The sequence below is a fragment of the Nycticebus coucang genome, chromosome 10 (assembly GCF_027406575.1).
Source record: "Nycticebus coucang isolate mNycCou1 chromosome 10, mNycCou1.pri, whole genome shotgun sequence".
NCBI lineage: Eukaryota > Metazoa > Chordata > Mammalia > Primates > Lorisidae > Nycticebus > Nycticebus coucang.
The window spans coordinates 91,550,016-91,570,921 of NC_069789.1; the positions used below are offsets into that span (position 1 = coordinate 91,550,016).

Consider the following 20,906-nt stretch of genomic DNA (forward strand, 5'->3'; position numbering starts at 1 on the left):
CACAAGCTTTGGCTTTTGGGGGGGGGGGCGGGGGGAGATAGGGCCAGGTTTGAACCCGCCACCCCTGGTATATGGGGCCGATGCCCTACTCCTTTGAGCCACAGGTGCCACCCACTTCCGGTTTTCTTAAGCAGGTCATTCCAGGTTTAGAAATTTTCTATGTGTGTTATAACTTTTTGGCATCTAGATTGGTATTGGCTCAATTCCGTGGACAACTCAATAATCTTGGAGACTTTACATCAGTTCTGGAGTGCTAAGATTCCTGAATGTTTCATTATACCCAAAATTCATGTAAACTGGAGAGGTGTAGAGGGAACCACTAACGGGATTTTTTAGTAATCATTAAATTACACTTTGTGATTGGTGACAAGAACTGATATTTTAAAACATGTTATATTTCTGTATATAAGATTCAGTATTGTTTATGAACCACTTAAGAGAGGAAAATATGCTTCCAATTAAACTATGACATAGTACGTATCGTGGCTTATAAGACACATCCCAATTTTGGAGATGCTAAAGTGTGCAGAAAATGTGTCTTAGAACCACTGGGTATAAAAATGCCATCAGAATTATGGTTATTTCTCCTGAAATTTATTATTTTATTATGTTCTAAATGTCCTTGTGTTTTAATTTAAGTAGCATTCAACAAAGTCAGTTGCTTTGATTCATATTCTAGGGTCATATGCTTGACTCATATGCTTGGAGATCCTGAAGTCAAATGAAGTAACTGGTTATTTCTATAGCTCTCCAGGGAACTGCTTTGTACCAAAAGATGTAATTTTTAAAATCTGTTCCCCTTTAACTGTGAGATGTTTCTCCCTTGGCAGCTCTAGTTTAAAGAGGGAACTAAAAAGCTTGAGATCTAATCTGCATCCTTTAATGCTCTGGATATCTGTCTAAAGTAACTAAATCATTTTCTAAGGCAGTGATCTTTTTGGTTCATGGATCTACTCGATAATCTCTTGAAAGTTATACACTTGTGCACCTATGTAAAATATTTGCTTACAATTTCTAGGAATTCAAGTATTTGGCGAGGTTCAAACATTTGCTCACCCAAAGTATTCTGAGGGAATCCATAAACATTTGGCTAAGAAGTCCTGTTTAGGACAATTATGGACAGAGAACAGTTAAATTATTGATTAAAGAAAATAGATAAAGTTGCATATAAGATGTAATAGTGCTATTAATAGTATTTGTCAGTAGATTTTTTTTTTTGCTTCAATGAATATGTATCAACCTTAACTTGTTTACTCGATGAAGACCCTGAAAACCAAACCTTGAGAAAGGATTATGAAAAAACCTTTAAAAAATACCAGGGGCTTGTGATAAAACAGGAACAACTATTAAGAGGTATGAATTCCTGAGCAATAAGAAAACCAACCAAGTACTTAACTCTTAAGTACATTTGTTTGTTTCCCTTTTTTGTCATACTAGTAAAGCTAACAGAATAAATGAAAGTTCTATAAAATTTAATATGCCATAAGTTCTTCTTCTATTTTTAACATGGATGATAATGTCTTAAATTTCACTCTGCTTATTTTTCCCTGGTTAGCTCCTAAAAGTATATATACTTATAATCTATTTACTTAATGAGGATTTTTAAATCTAGCATGTCGCCTTTTTAGTAAAAATCTTTGTCTCTCAAACTCTAACTTGTTTCTACAGTGAATTATTTTGTTCCTTTCGTAAGAAATTGGTGTAAAAATTTTCAAAATATTTTTCTTGTTTAGTAGAAAATAATTGTTTCTGAGAGTTTTATTGAGAGAAAACTTCGTTATGCAAAATCTTATGATGGTTAGTGGGAATGAGGTAGGGCTTTTGTGTATTTATTTCCTAGTTTTACTTGGCTAACATTGTACCTGGAAATACTTAACTCCCCAAATATTTTCATTTCCTGGGAATTATTAGCACTTTTTTCTGTACCAAATTTTTAAAAATATTTGAAGCTATTAGTTCACCTGTTGGAGAAAATGCCAGATTTTCAAAAGTAATTTTAAGTTGATTTTTTAACATGTAAAACTTTAAGCGCTGTTCCTAAACCAAGTGTTTTATTTACGCACATACTTTGTTTTTTAAACAGCTTTTTCATGCACGATTTGATAAACTTTAAAATATGTAAATACCTATGAAACTACCAAGATCAAGAATTTCTCCATAGCTCCCAAAGTTTCCTCTGCATCTTTGCAATCTCTCTTTCCTTCTCCTTTCTCTCATTCCCAGGTGATCACTGGTTTGTTTTCCATCACTTTAGATACATTTGCATTTTCTACAGTTTTATATACATGAAATCATGTAGTATATATTTTTTATATCTCCTTCACTCAGCATTATTAAAGATTCATCAATGTTGTTATTTTTACCAGTAGTTCATTCCTTTTTATTACAGAATAGTATTTATTTCTGTTCAGCTGTTGAATATTTGGAATATATCTAGTTTTTGGCAATTACAGTGCAGTTGTGAATGTTTATCTACAAGTCTATGTATGAAAATATGCCTTCTTTTGTCTTGTTTAAATACCTAGTGGTGAAATGGCTGGGTCATAGGATATAAATATATGTTTAACTTTGTAAGAAACTGCCAAATGGTTTTCTTCAGTAGTCATACCATTTTATACTCACACCATGAGTGTGTGAAAGTTCCACTTGTTTTACATTCTAACCAGTGCTTGATAGTCTGTCTTATTAATTTTAGGCAATCTAAAATGTATAGAGTGGCTTTTCATTCTCCTAAGACCAGTTTGTGGCTTTTCATTCTCTTAAGGGATCTTTTGAAGAGCAGAATTTTACATTTTTATGAAGTACAACCTATGTAGTGTTTTATGGATCATGGGTTTGGTATGATATCTAAGAATTCCTTTCTTAACTGTTACAGTGATTTTCTCCGATGTTTTTTTCTACAAGTTTTATAGACTCAGGGTTTACTGATAAATCTATAATATATCTTAAGTTAATTTTTAAATATGGTGTGAGGAATAGATCAGGGTTCTTTATTTTGTTTCAAAGTGAATATCTAATTATTCATGCAGTATTTGTTGCAAAGACTATCCTTTATCTTTTGAATTGGATCATATCTTTGTCAAAATAATTTATGTGCATGCCTGTTTTTGGATTCTCTGTTCTCTTCTGACCATTGCTGTCATATATTTGATGCCAGTAACACATCTTCATTACAGCTTTATAGAATATTATTTGTTACTATTGTAAAGTGATCCTTTTAAAAATTCAATTTCTAATTGCAGTATAGCAATCAGTAAGCTGCTAATTCCATCTTGTATAGTTTCATTGATTTTCTTCACATTTATGTTTTCTGTTTCATTGATTTCTATTCTGATCTTTATTATTTCCTTTCTTCAGTTGAATTGGGTTTAATTTACTCTTATTTTCTTGTTTTTTAACACATTGACCGCCATATTAGAGAAAAAATTTTCCTTGGGGCAGTGGTGTTTTATTACAAAAATGGAATAAAAATTTCAAAAGCAGAATGATTCTTTCTAACTTAATAAAAAAATTTTTATTGTTTTCTGTACATAAGCTATATGCACCTTGCACATACTAGAATTCAAGTTTTACACTGCACTCCACATGAGTTGTATGTGACTCATGGTATATTTATTGAATTTGTCTTAAGAATTGAGTCTTTTGTCATTGCAGAAGTATTTAGTTGTATCTGGAGTGGACGTTGGGTGGTGTGGGATGATGTTCTTTCATGCCTTTAGTATCAGAGTTATACTTGCTTTGCAGAATGAGTTAGGAAGAATTACCTCCTCCTTTATCTTTTGGGATCAGTTTTAGTAGGATTGGTACCTACAGAAATTTGGTACAGTTCAGTTGTGAATCTGTCTGGTCCTGGACTTTTTTTTGTGGAGGACTTTTTATTACTGATTCAATTTCACTACCCATTATTGGTCTGTTCTGGATTTCTGTTCCTTTGTAGTTCAACCTTGGGAAGTTTTATATTTCTAGGAATTTAGTCATTTTCTCTAAATTTTCTAGATTGTGCATTAAGATACTCATAATAGTCTCTGATCTTTTCTATTTCTGTGTTAACAGCTATAATGTTACCTTCATTGTTCCTGATTGTGCTTACTTGAATCTTCTCTCTTTTTCTTGTTTATGTAGCTAGCAGTTTTTTGTTTTTTTTTCAAAGAACCAACTTTTCATTTCATTGATCCTTTGGATTGCTTTTTTGATCCCAATATCATTTAGTTCTTCTCTGATCTTTTGTTACTTCTTTTCTTCTGGTAGCTTTGGGTTTGTTCTTGTTTTTCTAGACTGTTAGTTGCAAGCTAGGTTGTTAATTTGAAATCTTTCTGTCTTTTTGATGTAGGCATTCGAAGATATAAACTTTTCTCCTAGTGCTGCTTTTTCAGTATCACTGAGGTTAAACATGTTGTATCTCTATTTTCATTGGTTTAAAAAATTTTTAATCTGCCTTAATGTCATCATTTATGCATGAGTGTGTTGTTTAATTTCTATGTATTTGTATAGATTTGAGAGTTCCTCTTGGTATTGATTTCTGTTTTTATTTCACTGTGGTCTGAGGAGGTACTTGATACGTTCTTGATTTCTTAAAATTTATTGAGACTTGGTATGTGGCCAAGTGTAGTTCTACTTTGGAGAATGTTGTTTGTGTAGATGAGAAGAAAGTATATTCTGCCATTGTTGGGTTGAATGTTCTGTAAATGTCTGGAGTTCAGTTTAAATCCAGGGTTTCTTTGTTGATTTTTTGCTTCAGTGATTTGTCCAGTAGTGTAAGTGAGGTTTTGAAGTTTCCCACTATTATTGTGTTGCTGTCTATCTCATTTCTTAGTAGCATTTGTTTTATGAACCTCAGTGCTCTAGTATTAGATATATATATATATAGTATATACATAAATATATATATATTTAGGATTGTTATATCATCATCTTGAATTGATACCCTTTATCATTATATTATGACCTTTTTTTTAATTATTGTTGATTTAAACTCTTTTATCTATTTACTCCTACTCACTTTTGGTTTCAATTTGCATGGAATATCTTTCTGCCCTTTGACTTTGAGTCTGTAAATGTCTTTACCTGTCAGATGGGTTTCTTGTAGGTAGCATATTATTGGATCTTACTTTTTATTCATTCTTCCAGTCTATATCTTGTCATTTTTTCAAATGCAAGGTTAATATTGATGTGTGAGGTTTTGATCCTGTCATGATGTTCGTTTTTACCCAGTTGCTTTGTAGTCTTATTTGTGTAATTGACATATAGGATCTGTGAGTTTTATACTTTCATGTGCTTCTATGATGATAAGTATTGATTTTTTTGTTTCTTTGTTTAAAACTCCCTTGAGCATTAATTACAGGGACAGTCTAGTGGTGATGAATTACCTTAGCATTTGCTTGTCTGGGAGAGACCTTGTTTCACTTTCATTTAGGAAGCTTAGTTTAGCAAGAAAATAAGTGTCTAGATGCTTTTCTCTTGCTGATTTTAGGATTATTTTTCCTTCATATTGACTTTAAATCCTCTGATGACTATTTACCTTGTTGAAGTCCATATTGCAATGTATTTCCCTGTGTGCATCCTCTTTTATTTAAAGTGCATATTGACTTTAAATCCTCTGATGACTATTTACCTTGTTGAAGTCCATATTGCAAAGTATTTCCCTTGTGTGCAAATCTCTTGCAAGACCAGCAAAGTATTTCTCAGCTACAAGTATTTTCCACACTTCTTCCTAAGGAATATTTATGACTTACAGGTTTGGACACTCTGTATTATCAAATTTCTCTAAGACTTTGTTCATTTTTTAAATTCTTTTTACTTTATTTTTGTCTGACATGGTTAATTTAAAAGACCTGTCTTCAAGCTTTGGAATTCTTTCCTTGGCTTAATCTATTCTGTCACTAGAGCTTTCAACCATATTTGATAATTCCTTCAATACATTTTTTTATTTCCCAAAATTCTGTTTAATTTTTTTTTAAATGGGGTTGGAAAACAATATTTCAAGCAGATGGAAATCAGAAGAAAGGAGGGGTTACAATCTTATTTTCAGATACCAGTAGATTTTAAGCAACTAATGTTAAGATAGTTAAAAATGGTCAGGTCATGCTGGTCAAGGGAACAATACAACAAGACATTTCAATTCTAAATTCCCAACTTAAATGCTCCCAGATTTATAAAACATCCCTTAAATGGTCTGAGCAGTATAATATACTATAACACAATAGCTTGGGACTTTAACACCCCTCGGACAGAACTGGACAGTTCCTCTAAACAGAAACTAAACAAAGATACATGGGACTTAAATGTGACCCCAGAACAACTTTGCTTAAGAGGGCTATATAAAACACACCATCCCAAAGCTAAGGAATATATATTCTTCTTGTTAGCCTGTGGAACATACTCTAAAATTGACCATATACTAGGACACAAGTCAAACCCCAGCAAAATTAAAAGATGTGTTGGAAGCTACAAGCTACCAAAACCTGTAGGTTATTGCAAAACCAGTCGTAAGAGGGAAATTTATTGCATTAGATACCTACATCCAAAAAATAGCACAACAACCTAATGAGTCATCTTAAGGAAATGGAAAAGGAAGAGCAATCCACTCCCAAACTTAGCAGAAGAGAAATAATGAAAATTAAATCATAAATAAATGAAATTGAAAACAAAAGAATCAGGTAGTGATCATAGCTCAGTGGGTAGGGCACTGGCCATGTACACCAAGGCTGGTGGTTTGTAACCCATCCTGGGCCAGCTAAAACAACAATGACAACTGCAACAAAAAAATAGCCAGGCGTTGTGGCAGGTGCCTGTAGTCCCAGCTACTTGGGAAGCTGAGGCAAGAAAATCACTAAAGCCCAAGAGTTTGAGGTTGCTGTGAGCTGTGACACCACAGCACACTACCCTGGGCAACAGCTTGAGACTCTGTCTCAAAAAAAAAAGAATCATTCAGAAAATTAATGAAATAAAAGTTTGGTTCTTTGAAAAGATAAATAAAATCAATAAACCTTGATAAAGGTTTCAGCTTTCTCTTGGATTTCATGGAGCTTCCTTATAATACATATTTTGAATTCTTTATCTGTCATTTCATAATTTTCATTTTGGTTAGGTTCTGCTGCTGGAGATGTAGTGTGATCCTATGGGGGTGCTGAGCCTTCTGTTTTCTCTACCAGAGTTTTTTATGGTTTCTTCTCATCCAGTGAAAATGTTACTTCGTTTTAATTTACTTTTGTTTGAGGGGATTGATTGATTTATAATTATTTTTCCCCTTTGAAGGTGTGACTGTAATGTATATTGGGTCTGGTCATTTGGCTTTCATTTGGGTGTTTTTGGAAGGCAGGGATTCTGTATGAGCTCCTTGGTGTGGTAGCTTTCTCAGATGCTCTTTGTAATAGCAACGTAGAAGGTAGTGGACTCTCTACCTTCTGCAGGACCAGGATTGCAGAAGTCAGAAAGCTTATTTTGTTCTCCAGCATTGTGCTCTTCTGTCCTTGCGTTTTGTTTTGGGTTGTGCAGTTTCAACAGAAGCTGCTGGGTATATGCTTGATCTTTGTTTTCTGTGAGCAACTTTCATTTGTCTCTGGCAGTGGGGTGGTCTGTAGAATGCTCCATTCTCTGAGGTCCCCAGTCAGCCTTGGAGGGAGGATGAAGTTGGGCAGAGCTGGACTACCAGGCTCACCATCAATGAGCAGAGGTACCCGCTCTGATGAGGGTGGCAAAGAAAGCTCATGCTAAATGTGCCCCAGTCTCTGTCCAGAGTGAGAGAAGGTGGCACCACTGTTGGGTGGGTAGGAATGTCATCGACCTCACTGTCCTGGATCCACACCACAGTCCTGGATCTCTTGACCTTCAGTTCAGGTAAAGGCTGTCATTCATCTTTAGAGCACATTGTAGCTCTCCACCAAATGTCCACATAGGCCAGAATCTGTTCTCTCACGCCAAAACAGACAGCTGTGCAGCTGCCTGAACTCCGCTGTAGGGAGGATGATGAGCCTTGCCTTTCACGTGAGCCTATCAGCAGTGGTGCAGTTGCCTCCAAGCTGGTACCCCATGACTGTGCATCTGCCTCAGTGGGTGATGAGGGAGAAGTTCTCATCTTCATGTCAATTTCGGGGCTCTGGTGCAACCTGGCCACTGGGGCACCCCTACAGAGCCCAGCGCCACACCTCCATCTCTGTTGGAAGAGGTGCAGTCATTCAGCTCAATAGTAGTGAGGTATCTGGCAAGCATAACATGTGCTCTGACCTCTTGTTTATCAATGGGTGCTAAGGGGCTTTACACTTGCCCTTCTTGTTCTGGAAGTCTTCCCTGAGGGCCAGAACTCTAGGAATCCTGCAGCTCCTCTGGGTCCTACTAGCCTTTTGTGGTTGCCGCACTCCAGGCAGGTGCTACGGAATGTTTGTGGGGGGATCCAGTAATGTGGAGTTATAAGAGCTGAATTCTTTGGGCAGGATAGCTGCAGGAATGCTGCAACTCCTTGTAAGGAGGTGATTGGGATCTGCCACCTGTGCAAGCCCCAGTACAATGGGCATATTGCCAGTACAGGTGCTGCCACCCCTAAAAGCCCTGGAATGGCTGTGTCCCAGTGCACCCATGCCACCCACCCACAGGAACAACCACAGCTACATCTGCAGGAGTGGTTGGTAGGAAAGGAGAAGTCCCTGTTTCCATGTCTGTGCCCAGGCACCAGTAATACCTGGATGCTGGTGTGGAATCACTCTTCTCCACTACATAGCCCAGTGCTGTACCTGTACCTCACTGTTACTGGTGCAGATACCTTCATCTTACAGGCAGCAAGCTCTTGGGTAGAGGCAAGTGCATATTCTGGTTTTCTTTGTTCCCAGGGCTACTTTGGCATACTGTGCTCTGTCTTCTCCTAAGGGGAGCCTGGCCTAAGAGTTAGTAATCTAAAGGGCTTGTAACTCCCCTAAGTCCTGCCTAAGTCCGCCTGACCTCTGGTGGTTGACAGCTTGTGTGGATGTTGGGATATGTCTGTAGATCCTGTGATATGATGACAAAAGGGCTGAGGTTCCCTGGGCAGGACAGAGGCCCATAACAGGTGCACAACTAGTATGATGCCTGCTTCCACAGCTCGGGTCCAAGAGGGAAGGCCTGCAACCATGCCTGAGCTGATAGCCTAGTCATCTGCCCTCAGTAAGTTCCCCACCACCTACAGCAGTGCTTAGGCTCACAAGGGGCTCTCTGAAAGTTTGGAATCCAGCATTCTGCCACAGTGATAAGGGGAGTAAAAAAACCACCTACCCTTTTCACAGGACTCCCAAGTTCCTTGAGGGTTGATCTCTGCCAAACTCTTGCTTCCTTTTTTTCTGTACCCCAGCTTTTTCCTGTGTGTCTTCTAGTAGATTCTGGCATTCTTCCTGCAGTATTCTACTTGGGCCATGATTATTCACCTCTAACTTTGGTTCTTTCTCAGGAGAACTGGTTTCTGATATGTCTAGTCAGCCATCTTAAAAAAAAAGACTGGAGGCTTGGCGCCTGTAGCATAGTGGTTACAGCGCCAGACACATACACCCAGGATGGTGGGTTTGAACCCGGCCCAGGCCAGCTAAACAACAATGACAACTGCAACAAAAAAAATAGCGGGGTGTTGTGACAGGTGCCTGTAGTCCCAGCTTCTTGGGAGGCTAAGGCAGAAGAATTGCGTGAGCCCGAGAGTTTGAGGTTGCTGTGAGCTGTGACACCCATAGCATTCTACAGAGAGCGACATAGTGAGACTCTGTCTCAAAAAAAAAAAAAAAAAAAAGATTGGAGATTTTTAAAATTCTATTTTATCTTCATTGTTGACTTAGCTAGAGTCATTATTTTATTAATTGCTTTTAAGTTTACATTATACATCTTTTTTTTTTTTTGAGACAGAATCTCAAGCTGTCATCCTGGGTAGAGCGCTGCGGCGTCACAGCTCACAGCAAACTCAAAATCTTGGGCTGAAGCAATCCTCTTGCCTCAGTTTTTCTATTTTTAGTAGAAATGGGGTCTTGCTTTCTCCTGGTCTCAAACTCATGAGCTCAAGCAGTCCACCTGCCTTAGCCTCCCAGAGTGCTAGATTATAGGCATGAGCCACCGTGCCCAGCCTACACTATACACCATTAATCATAAGGTGTGTGCCTTCAAGTACACATCTTTGACTTATCATCTGTGTCATGTCAAGTGATAACTGTACCATTTCCTATTTAGTGTTAGAACCATTTCTTCCTCCCCCAACTCTATGCCATATTAATATTTATCATTTATTATATAAATTTTACTGAAAAGGGGAACAATCACAAGTTTTCTTTGAGAACCTAACCATTTTTATTATAGGGTTCTAAAAGAAATTTTACTTGGAACTAATAAATAATTTTATTTTTTGAGACAATCTCATTTTGTCACCCTCAGTAGAGTGCTGTGGTATCATAGTGCACAGCAATCTCAAACTCTTGGGCTCAAGTGATTCTCTTGCCTCAGCTTCCCAAGTAGCTAGGACTACAGGCGCCTGCCACAACACCTGGCTGTTTTCAGAGATGAGGTCTTGCTCTGACTCTGCCAATCCACCCGCCTCAGCCTCCCAGAATGCTAGGGTTACAGGCATGAGCCACTGTGCGGGGCTGGAACTAGTAAACAGTGACCTCAGCTAGTAAATAGTGATCTCAACTGTCTAGTAACAGTTGTATTACTGAATTTCATATTGTCTTTTCTTATAGTAACTAACAGAAAATCAGTTTGAATATGAAAAGTAGATTCTAGTATATAGTATCCTTAAATTTAGCTGTAGCTATACTATGTTTTAGTTTATAGCTCTCTTAACACAACAGCCTTTAGTTTTTGAAGTTTTGTAATTTGTTACCTTGTTTTCTGTATGTATAAAAATTATTATTCCCTGTTTGCTTGTTTTATTATTTGCTGTCTTATCTACCTTTAATTGCCATTTGATTTCTATTAAGCTTTAAGCTGCAAGAGTGTAGGAATCATTTTCTTCTTACTGTGTCCTTCTTAGCATTATGAAAATATTTTTATTATGCTGTTAGATAACATATTATATAATGCCCCACTAGATAACATGCAATAAATGTTTTCTAATGAACCAATTACTAGCCTGCTGAATTTTAAAAATAATATATTACCATTTTAGAACTGTATCTGTTTACCTTGGTGAGTAGAAATGATTTTTTAAATTGTTGATTTAATGTACTGATCATTTAACTCTTCTGTTTTACTTTCTAGTTGCTCTTTATTTGCTTCTGAATCTTGCTGAGGATACTCGTACAGAACTGAAGATGAGGAACAAGAACATAGTTCACATGTTGGTGAAGGCTCTTGATCGGGACAATTTTGAGCTGCTTATTCTGGTGGTGTCATTCTTGAAGAAACTCAGCATTTTTATGGAGAATAAAAATGATATGGTAACTCACGAAGCTTTTTCTTGAAACAGTTCATGTTAGCCATTTTCAAGTTAGAATATTTTGATAAAAATAAAACATTTTATCCCTTTACTCAGATAATTCTGAGTGAAGATTTACAATAGCAATAATTCACTGAAATGGCTTTATTAGGAAACATACTTCATATTACTTAATATTCCCAATAATTAAAGGAGTTTCTGGATGAAAGTCTTTTCTAATGTATTAATAGATCTCTCCATATTAAACATGATATATAGAAAGTACTTTAAACTTTAAACCTAAAATTGTACTTCAGGGTCATTTGACTTATTACTTTGCCTCCTGCATTTCTGATTTTAATATGTGGAATTATTATTTAGCCCAATCTTTTCTTTGTTATGTACTCTTCTAATTGGTAGCCACAATCTATTGATTTTGCCTCTTAATTAGCTCTTGAAACTATTTCTTCATTCCATTTCCAGTGCCACTGTATTAGTTAGTGCCCTCTCATTCATACCTTCTTCATTTCTTTCTTTTTTTTTTCTAGAGATAGAGTCTCACTTTATCGCCCTTGGTAGAGTGCTATGGTGTCACACAGCTCACAGCAACCTCCAACTCCTAGGCTTAGGTGATTCTACTGCCTCAGCCTCCCAAGTCATATGGGACTGGAATTTTCTTTCTGTGAATTTCTTTGATATGGGGCTATTCAGGTTATTTTTTTCTTGAGTGGTAGCTTTGTATAATAGTTTATGTCTCTAAATTAATTTAGCCACTTCATCTTATTGCCAAATGTATGGGCATAAAGTTTATGGTACTGTTTCCTTTTTAATCTCTTTAAATGCCTGAAGGTCTGAAGTGATTTTCGATTATTTTTTCCTGACATTGGTCATTTTTTTTCTAGGTTAGTGTTTTATTGGTTATATTGATACATTGTAAAATTCAGATTTTGGTTTCATGTTTGATTTTTAGAAGTCTTTGGATATGGAATTGTACTCTATAAAGAAGAAATCTAGGGTATGGTTGCATTGTGGCTATTGAGTACATATAAGAAGTCTGAAGGAAAAATCAGGTATTGGTTTGTCAATTTAGCATTTAAAAAAAATTTATGTTCATTCCTGGCATGGAGTGAAATGAAAAAAAAGATATCAAAGGCTCAATTGTTAATATGACTTTAGGTAGTCAGTGCAAGATTGCAATGAAGAATTGAAAAGGGTAGTATAAATAAATGTTTTAAATTTCCAATGAAAGAAAAGTAGAGATTATTTATAATTCCTTTGGTAATGATCAAAAATGTGAACTTATTTAGAATTTATTTCCTTTTTGCCATTGCTTTGTAACTAAAAGACATGAATGAGGTATTTTTAAAACCAAATTTTTCTGATTACTACCTTAAAAAATCAGGGCTGGGCATAGTGGCTTGTGCCTGTAATTCTAGCACTTTGAGAGGCTGAGGCGGGAGGATCACTTGATGCCAGGACTTTGAGAGCACATGAGCAACATAACGAAACCATTACTACAGAGATAAGAAAAATCAGCCAGACATGGTGGTATGCACCTGTAGTCCCAGCTACTAGGCAGACTAAGGCAGGAGGATAGCTTGAGCCCAGGAGTTTGATGTTACTGTGTTGAACTATGATTGGGCCACTGCACTCAAGGCCAGGAGACAGATTGAGGCGCTGTCTCAATTTAGGAAAAAACAAAATTCAGAATGCAGACTTCCATTACCGTTGTGATTTCTCACTCTAAAACAAACTTTCTGGATGCAATTTCATACACTTCTAGAGCAAAGGTCAGGAAACTTTTTCTTTAAAGGGCCACATAGTCAATATTTTAGTCTTTACAGGTTACACGGTCTCTAGCAACTACCCAAGTCTGCTGTTGTAGCATAAAACCAGCCATAGACAATCTGTAAATAAATGGGTATGACTGTATTTCAATAAATTATTTATGAAAGCTAAAATTAGAATTTCATGTAATTTTTATGTCATGAAATATCATTCTTCATTTGATTTAATTTTCAACCATTTAAAAATGTAAAAGCTTTCTTAGCTCATGGTTAATGAAAACAGATGGTGGGCCAGATTAGGCCCATAGCTGTGTTTTACTCATTGGTGTCCTAAAGTTTCAACTATTGCTTGTAGCCTAGTTTCCCTCCTGAGTCTTATATGCTGTCCAAATATCTACTTAACATCACTTCAAACATGACAAAAATTAGAATTATTTTTGCCCTCCTTGCCCTAGAGTCCTAGACTTTTTTTCCATTTACCAGTCTTAGTTAATGGCACTTACATCTACTTATTGACTATATAGCAAAGGGGCTTAAGACTACTATTCTTTTTTTTTTTTTTTTTTTGTGGTTTTTGGCCGGGGCTGGGTTTGAACCCGCCACCTACGGCATATGGGACTGGCGCCCTACTCCTTGAGCCACAGGCGCCGCCCAAGACTGCTATTCTTAAATAGGCCTTTCTTATAAGGTTAGCAGTTGATTGGTTAATGTCTGCAAATTTGGATTTCAAGAGTGTTCTTAGTGTAGGAACTAACAACTCTGACCATGTTATCCCCAGGCTTAAAATCATTAACACTGTAATGTCTGTAGAATAATGTTAAACATCTTGATGCAGCATTAAAAGTCTTTATGGTTTGTCTAAGTTTGTCTTTATAAGCTTCTGCCAATCCCCAGCGTACACTTTATACTGTGATCATACCAAACCACCAAACCATTTGTAGTTCCCTAAACAAGGTCTTCTGTTCTCAAAAGCTTACATACTGGCTTTTTCTTCAACCTGGATTGCCGTTGCCTTTCTTAACCAGAGAACAAATTCTTGTTCATTTTTTAAAACTTTGTTCCTAATTTAAAGTCTGTTCTTCTATATAGGTTAGTGTTGCTTCCACAGCACTTTGTGCATTCAGTTTTTATCACATTACTTTTATATTATTTGTTGTATTTGTCTCCTCTCTTTTTAGACTGAGGAGTCCTTGAAAGTCAAGTTTAGACCTTGTTTGATCTAGCAGAGGATCTGGTACTTAGTAGGTGGTGTGCAATAATGCAGAGTGTTTTCAAGGAGTAGGTGTTATTTGTCTTCTGATTGATACAATAAAATGGGGAAGGACAGGGTAATGTCGAAGTATATATTTTCTCCACAAAAGTTTGATTTCAGGAAAGTTTATAGAATGAAATGGGAGGTGTAAGATTAACATATGGTTACTTATTTTTTTTTATTATTATTATTTTTTATTGTTGGGGATTCATTGAGGGTACAATAAGCCAGGTTACACTGATTGCAATTGTTAGGTAAAGTCCCTCTTGCAATCATGTCTTGCCCCCATAAAGTGTGACACACACCAAGGCCCCACCCCCCTCCCTCCAACATATGGTTACTTATTAAAATAGATATACATTAGAGCAAAAACAAAGAAAAATAATTATTGCATTTTTTGTCTTATTTTGCAAGAGAACTTGACCATATTTATATTATTATTTTATATAGGTAGAAATGGATATTGTTGAAAAATTGGTAAAAATGATACCCTGTGAGCATGAAGACCTACTGAACATCACCCTCCGACTTTTACTAAACTTATCCTTTGACACAGGCCTGAGGAATAAGATGGTGCAAGTTGGACTGCTGCCCAAACTCACTGCACTCCTAGGTATGCCTTTTAAAAATTAATGACAGTGCTTTGGAATTTCCAACATCATGGAAAATTGAGCTCTGTATTAAAAGGCCTCCTGCCCAGGAAACCCTTTTATATATGTGTATATGTATTTATATATAATTTCATTGGGAACTAAATAATAAGAAGCAAAATAAATGAAAAATTATTTATTTATTTTCCATGGTGCTGTAGAATGAAATAGAATAGAAACTATTAACTCTTTGACTTCATTTACCCATACTGAACCAGAATGAAAGTAAGGAAGCTTCAGCATTGTTTTAAAAAGCAGGTATATATATATATATTTTTTTTCCATAAAGACAGTATTTTTTTTCTTTAATTTTAAAATTCTGCATCTGAAAACACAGTATGACAGAAAGCATATATGTACACCTGCAATGTTTTTGGTACGATACAGTATTTTAATACATCCACTGTTTTCTGCAAAAAATTTTGCTTTGTCAGACAGAAATAAACTCCCCTAGACAAAAAAATACAGCTAAGGCACAATTTTGTTGTTGTTTTCTGCTAAATGAAAAGACAGAAAAGGTGCAAAAATGGGCAGGTAATGCAATTGTTTCCTAGAATCACATTCTACTTCAAAAAAAAGCATTTGGATGATTGAAACTTTGATTATTGGTCAATTTCAGATAGTTCAATATCTTTTAAAATACTACTTTAAATAAATAGCAAAATATCTACATCTTTCGGAGTATACCATGTGAATTCTCTTTTTTTTAAACTTTATTTACAGAGTCTCTCTCTCTTTTTTTAAAATCAATACATTACAAAATAGTTCTGTACAGTTTTATGCATATTATGATCTATAACAAAATAGTTATTTTTAAAAACTATATCACCACATGTCTTTGAAAACAATGAGGGGGAAATAACTTATCATGAGGCCTCTAAAACAAATACCCAAACAAACACTATTGACAACATCATAATATTTAAAAAAAAAGACAAAAGGACTACAAAGACGATTGCGCTCAATTCCAGTGAAAGCAGGTATAATTTAAATTCTCACATTCTGCCATACTTTTAAAATACCACTTACAAATAAATGAATCTGGGGACAATTTTAAAAGAGTGTTTTGTACACCATGTTAGTATGAGACAAAAGGAAAGGGCAAAAGTGATATCATGGAATGAATGTAACATAGTGACTGGATGTGGATAATGATAGGAAAAGATGTCATCAAATCAATGACTGTTAGAATGCTAGTGCTAACAATAGAAATAGAGAAGTGGGAAGGAGGCAGTTTGAGGGAATCAGTGATTGATTTAGTTTGAAACATGTTAGAGACATCTCAGACAAAGATGCTCAGTAGGCAGATAGAAACATGGGTCTAGATCAGTGTTTTTCAACCTTTTTTTTATCTCCTGGCACACTTGAACCTTAGGTAAACTTCCACAGCACACTTAAATTATGTTTATCAAAAAAAGAGTAAACAAAAGAATATAATTACTATGCTTTGAACGTCTTTCAAAAATAATTTAATTAGTGATCTAAGTCTTCTCATGGCACACCAGTTGAAAATCACTAGTCTAAAGTTTAGGAGAGGCCTTACCTCTTAAAAAATTAAAAACTTGTCCAATAAGTGTTGAAAGACAAAATCACTAAAGGGTACATAACAATCAGAAATATGCTTGCCTGGGCGGCACCTGTGGCTCAAAGGGGTAGGGCATCAGCCCCATATACCAGAGGTGGCAGGTTCAAACCCAGCCCCTAGCCAAAAACTGCAAAAAAAAGGGAGAGGCAGGGGGGATTTTGGGACCGTGCCTGCGGCTCAAAGGAGTAGTGGCGGGTTCAAACCCAACCCTGGCCAAAAGAAATAAAAAAGAAATATGCTTGCCTTTAAACAAATACATACAAATACAGCAAGTTTAGGCTGTCACTGAGAAGCAGTGATGATATTAGAACTTTCATGGAGTAGAGAAATGAGGAAGCTTTGAGTAAGGTGAGCTAATGAAAACTACCACTTTTTGAGTCATTCTTTCACACTGTTGCTTCATTATTTTCTTTGAAATATTATGGATTCAGGGGTGGGGCCTTGGTGTGTGTCACACTTTATGGGGGCAAGACATGATTGCAAGAGGGACTTTACCTAACAATTGCAATCAGTGTAACCTGGCTTATTGTACCCTCAATGAATCCCCAACAATAAAAAAAAAAAAAAGAAAAAAAAAAAAAAAGAAATATTATGGATTCAGTATATCAGATTTTCTTATATTAGGGAGAGAAAAGGTGGTATTATTCTAATCTTATATTACATGGTTAGAGATGGAAGATCTTAAATTTTCATCTTTATTCTTGGCTGATCTTTAAAAGCCAAACTGTGTATCAGTTTTCTCATAATTCCAGTATGTGGGCTATAATGGCTTATGTTAATAAGAAAGAGTTAAATGAGATAATGCAATAAATGTTAGGCAATTATATGTGAAATAACTGTCAAAATACATACCATATAAAAGATAGATATCTAGAAATGGATCTTTTTTGATAGGTAAGTATTCTAAGGCTTATATGTTAAGGGTGTTTAATCATTTCAAAGAAAGGTATTGTGTCTTAAGCCCTTCAGGTTGCTATAACAGAATACTGTAGACTGGATGACTTAACAGAAATTTATTCTCATTGTTCTGGAGGCTGACAAGTCAAAGATCAAGATGCCAATAGACCTAGGGTCTGGTGAGGGCCCACTTCTTGATTCATAGACAGCTGTCTTCTTGCTGCGTCCTTACATGGTGGAAGGGGCTAGGGAACTCTTCTAAGGTTTTTAATAAGGGTACTAATCCTGTACAAGATGGCTGTGCTATCATGATATAATCACCTCACAAAGGCCCAGCCCCAAATATTATCACATTGAAGATTAGGTTTCAACATATGAAATTTGAGGGGCCATAAAAGTCTAGTCTATAGTGGGACTTTTAAAAATCAAGTATATTTTTGTTTCTAAAATATTTTCTTAACTTTAATACCTTGAATAGAATTTAATATTTTATTGAGAAGCAGTATAGTGTAGTGGTTAAAAGCAGGGATTTTAGAGCCAGAGTATCTAAGTTCAACAGGTCTATCTGTGTGTAACTATTATTATTTTTATAATCAATTATTCAAGTTTACAAGTTTGAAGGTAATTTAGTTTATAGGGCTGTATTATTACTGTGCTCCAGGATTTTTTCTTTTGCTAAATAGTGCCACAATGCAATGTATTTTTAATTTTTATGTACAGTTTTTCAATTTCTCCCCCTACACTTCCTTGGCTGTCACTTTTCATTTCTTCTGCACCAGCTACATTTCTATAGCACCAGTTTTCCTCTTCTGTAATGATAAATTTCTAATCTCCTGTAGTCTTAGAAACCAACAACTGAGCTTATTTGAATTATATAATATTTTAAAAAATGAATTCCAAATAAATTTCCCATGGATTGTCTTTCTAGTAATGTTCTTGAGTGTTATTGCATGGACCTTATAACATTTTTTTACTCTGAATAAACCTATTTTGCTTAATTGTGGCTTTCCGCTGTGTAAGAAATTGTGTTTAGTATATAATTGATATCCTGATTTACTAGAATGGTCATTTTTATGTTTGTTAATGTATAGAAAGTTAAATCATTAACTCCTAGCACAATAAGTGAACTTCTCAATTGAGTAATTCTGTGATACATTTAGTATCTATAATTTGGCCACTATGCTTACGTATTTTTTCCACCGTGCTTATATTAATACAAAAGATGTAATAAGGAAGCTGTATTAAAGAGGGCATAGATTTTAAAGAAATTGAAAACATTCATCTAGAGCGGTGACTTTCTAACATTTTTACCTCAGTCTGTAGTAAGATACATTTTTACATTGTAGTCCAACATCACTGACATGTTTGTGTGATGTGTGTGTGTGTGTGTGTGTATATATATATATATGTTTCTATCTATAACCATATGTGGATGTCAATATACATTATATATTATTTATGACATATATATTTTAACATATGCAATTAACAAAATTGTTCACTAAACAGTATTTACCTTTTCTATATGCAACGCATATGTTGTATTTTATTTTAATTATTCTGTTTTTTTCTATGATAGTTATTAATGGGTCATTGATTTTATGTTCCCAATTGATTTGATCCTCTGGTGAATGTCAGGTATGAGGGGAAGTGATAAGACTTCTTTCCCTTCAAACCTTAAAAATACCACTGTTTCTGCTGGATTTTTTTTTTTTTACTTTTATTTTTAATTGATTTTTAATGTATTAAACAGTAGGTAATCTAAATTATTTTAGGGTTTTTTTTGACAAGCACCTGGAGTGATTTCATGGAACTGAAATTTAAAGAAAAATGGAAAATAACTTTCTGGAGATCAAATATTTAAAGATTTTGAGGTGTATTTTCTTCATTGTATTCAGGGAGAAGGAATTAAAGAGCATACAGTGGAATATCATAGTCAATTTGCTTTTGCCTTCAGAAATAAACTCAGTGTTTAATATTCAAGTTGACAAATGACTATCTAAATTAAAGAATCACCCCATTACATATGCAGAAATTGCTTAATTTCCAAAAGATGCAAAAATACTTATGGGCTATGCATATGATAGAATTTTTCAGGAAGTAATTTTTATGCTGTCTCAACTAGACCTCCTATCAGCTTTTAAATAGGTTTTCTTTATTATGATTTGGGGACCCCATAATTGGAAAATCTTTTTTATAGTTAATAATAGAATATTTTAACTAGAATGCGCACATTAAATCATGAATCTTCCAGGCTCTGGTAAATCTATGCAATATGAACAGTTAATCACCTTGTTTGTTTCCTAAAACATTTAACTAGTACACTGCGACCCCTGCTGTTGTAAGATTGATATTAATTGCTCTATAATCTTCCTCAAAGTTTACTTGGAGAATAAACTGAAAAAATATATAAAGAAAGAAGGTTTTGTAATTTAAATAATTTCTAGTCAGAGGAATTGTTGTATAGCTCAATTCTTTTGCCACGTGAAGCTTTGAGGAAATTCAACAGAACCAAAAATTATTCTAATATTTTTTATCCCTCAAAGCATTTCATTTAGGAGTTTTGAATTTAGGTTTTTTTTTTGACACCAGGGACACAAAAGGAGATTAATAAAGAATATTTAAAATTTTCAATCTTTACTGAGCCTCAAATTGATTTTTATGAACAGTATTGATCTTTAAGCATGGCAAAAGGTGTTATTTCTCAAAATGTTTCAAAAATTTTAATTGGTTCCATGGAAAACCTTACATATAAATTATTCCTTTGTTTTCCTTTTTTTAACTACTACCAAATTTGTTTCTTATTTCATTTTTTGGTATGTTATTTTCCTAAGATTTCAAAAGGCTCCTAAATTTATTTCTGTTTAGTTCGGTATAAGTTACACATCTTTTCAGTTCTGTCATTCCTATACTTGACACAGTTTCTTAAGTCTGCTAACTGAATGTTACCATCTAGATCTGTTATAGCCAAAGGTTTCAGCAAATGTGATTATATGCAAATTGAATTGGGCCTAAAAGGCTTGGTTTTACTTAATTGTTAGACTCAGTCTTTTCAGGCTTTTTATGGTGTTAACTTTTTTAAGTGTTTAAAGATTTTTTGGCTCATGTAAGAATCAAATCTGTCAAAAAAATTTCCTTGTCAAAAGTCATTAAGCCATTTAACCTTGATGTGTCTCAAGAGTGCTTCCTTATGTCAGAATATCCTGGGTTGGAAGATGCTAAGGAAATTCCTTGTCATAGTATATTCTTCAGTACCCTGGAGAACATACTGATAGTATTTCAAAAGTAACTTGAAAAATTAAATCTTCCTAACTTTGTGTCTCATGCGCCAGACAGATATTTTGTTGCACCTCTCAGTTGCTTTGACTTAATAAGCAAG

General features: G+C 35.0%; 1 protein-coding gene across 5 annotated transcripts in view; it reads left to right on the forward strand.

Moving 5' to 3' along the window:
• KIFAP3 (kinesin associated protein 3) overlaps window positions 1-20,906 on the forward strand; it is a 157,231-nt gene that overhangs the window by 47,018 nt on the left and 89,307 nt on the right. For all 5 annotated transcript variants that reach the window (XM_053606013.1, XM_053606014.1, XM_053606016.1 and 2 more), the window contains exons 8-10: window positions 1,255-1,353; window positions 11,200-11,378; window positions 14,846-15,008. In XM_053606013.1, the coding sequence (XP_053461988.1) occupies window positions 1,255-1,353; window positions 11,200-11,378; window positions 14,846-15,008 (441 nt within the window). The remainder of the gene's footprint in view (window positions 1-1,254; window positions 1,354-11,199; window positions 11,379-14,845; window positions 15,009-20,906) is intronic.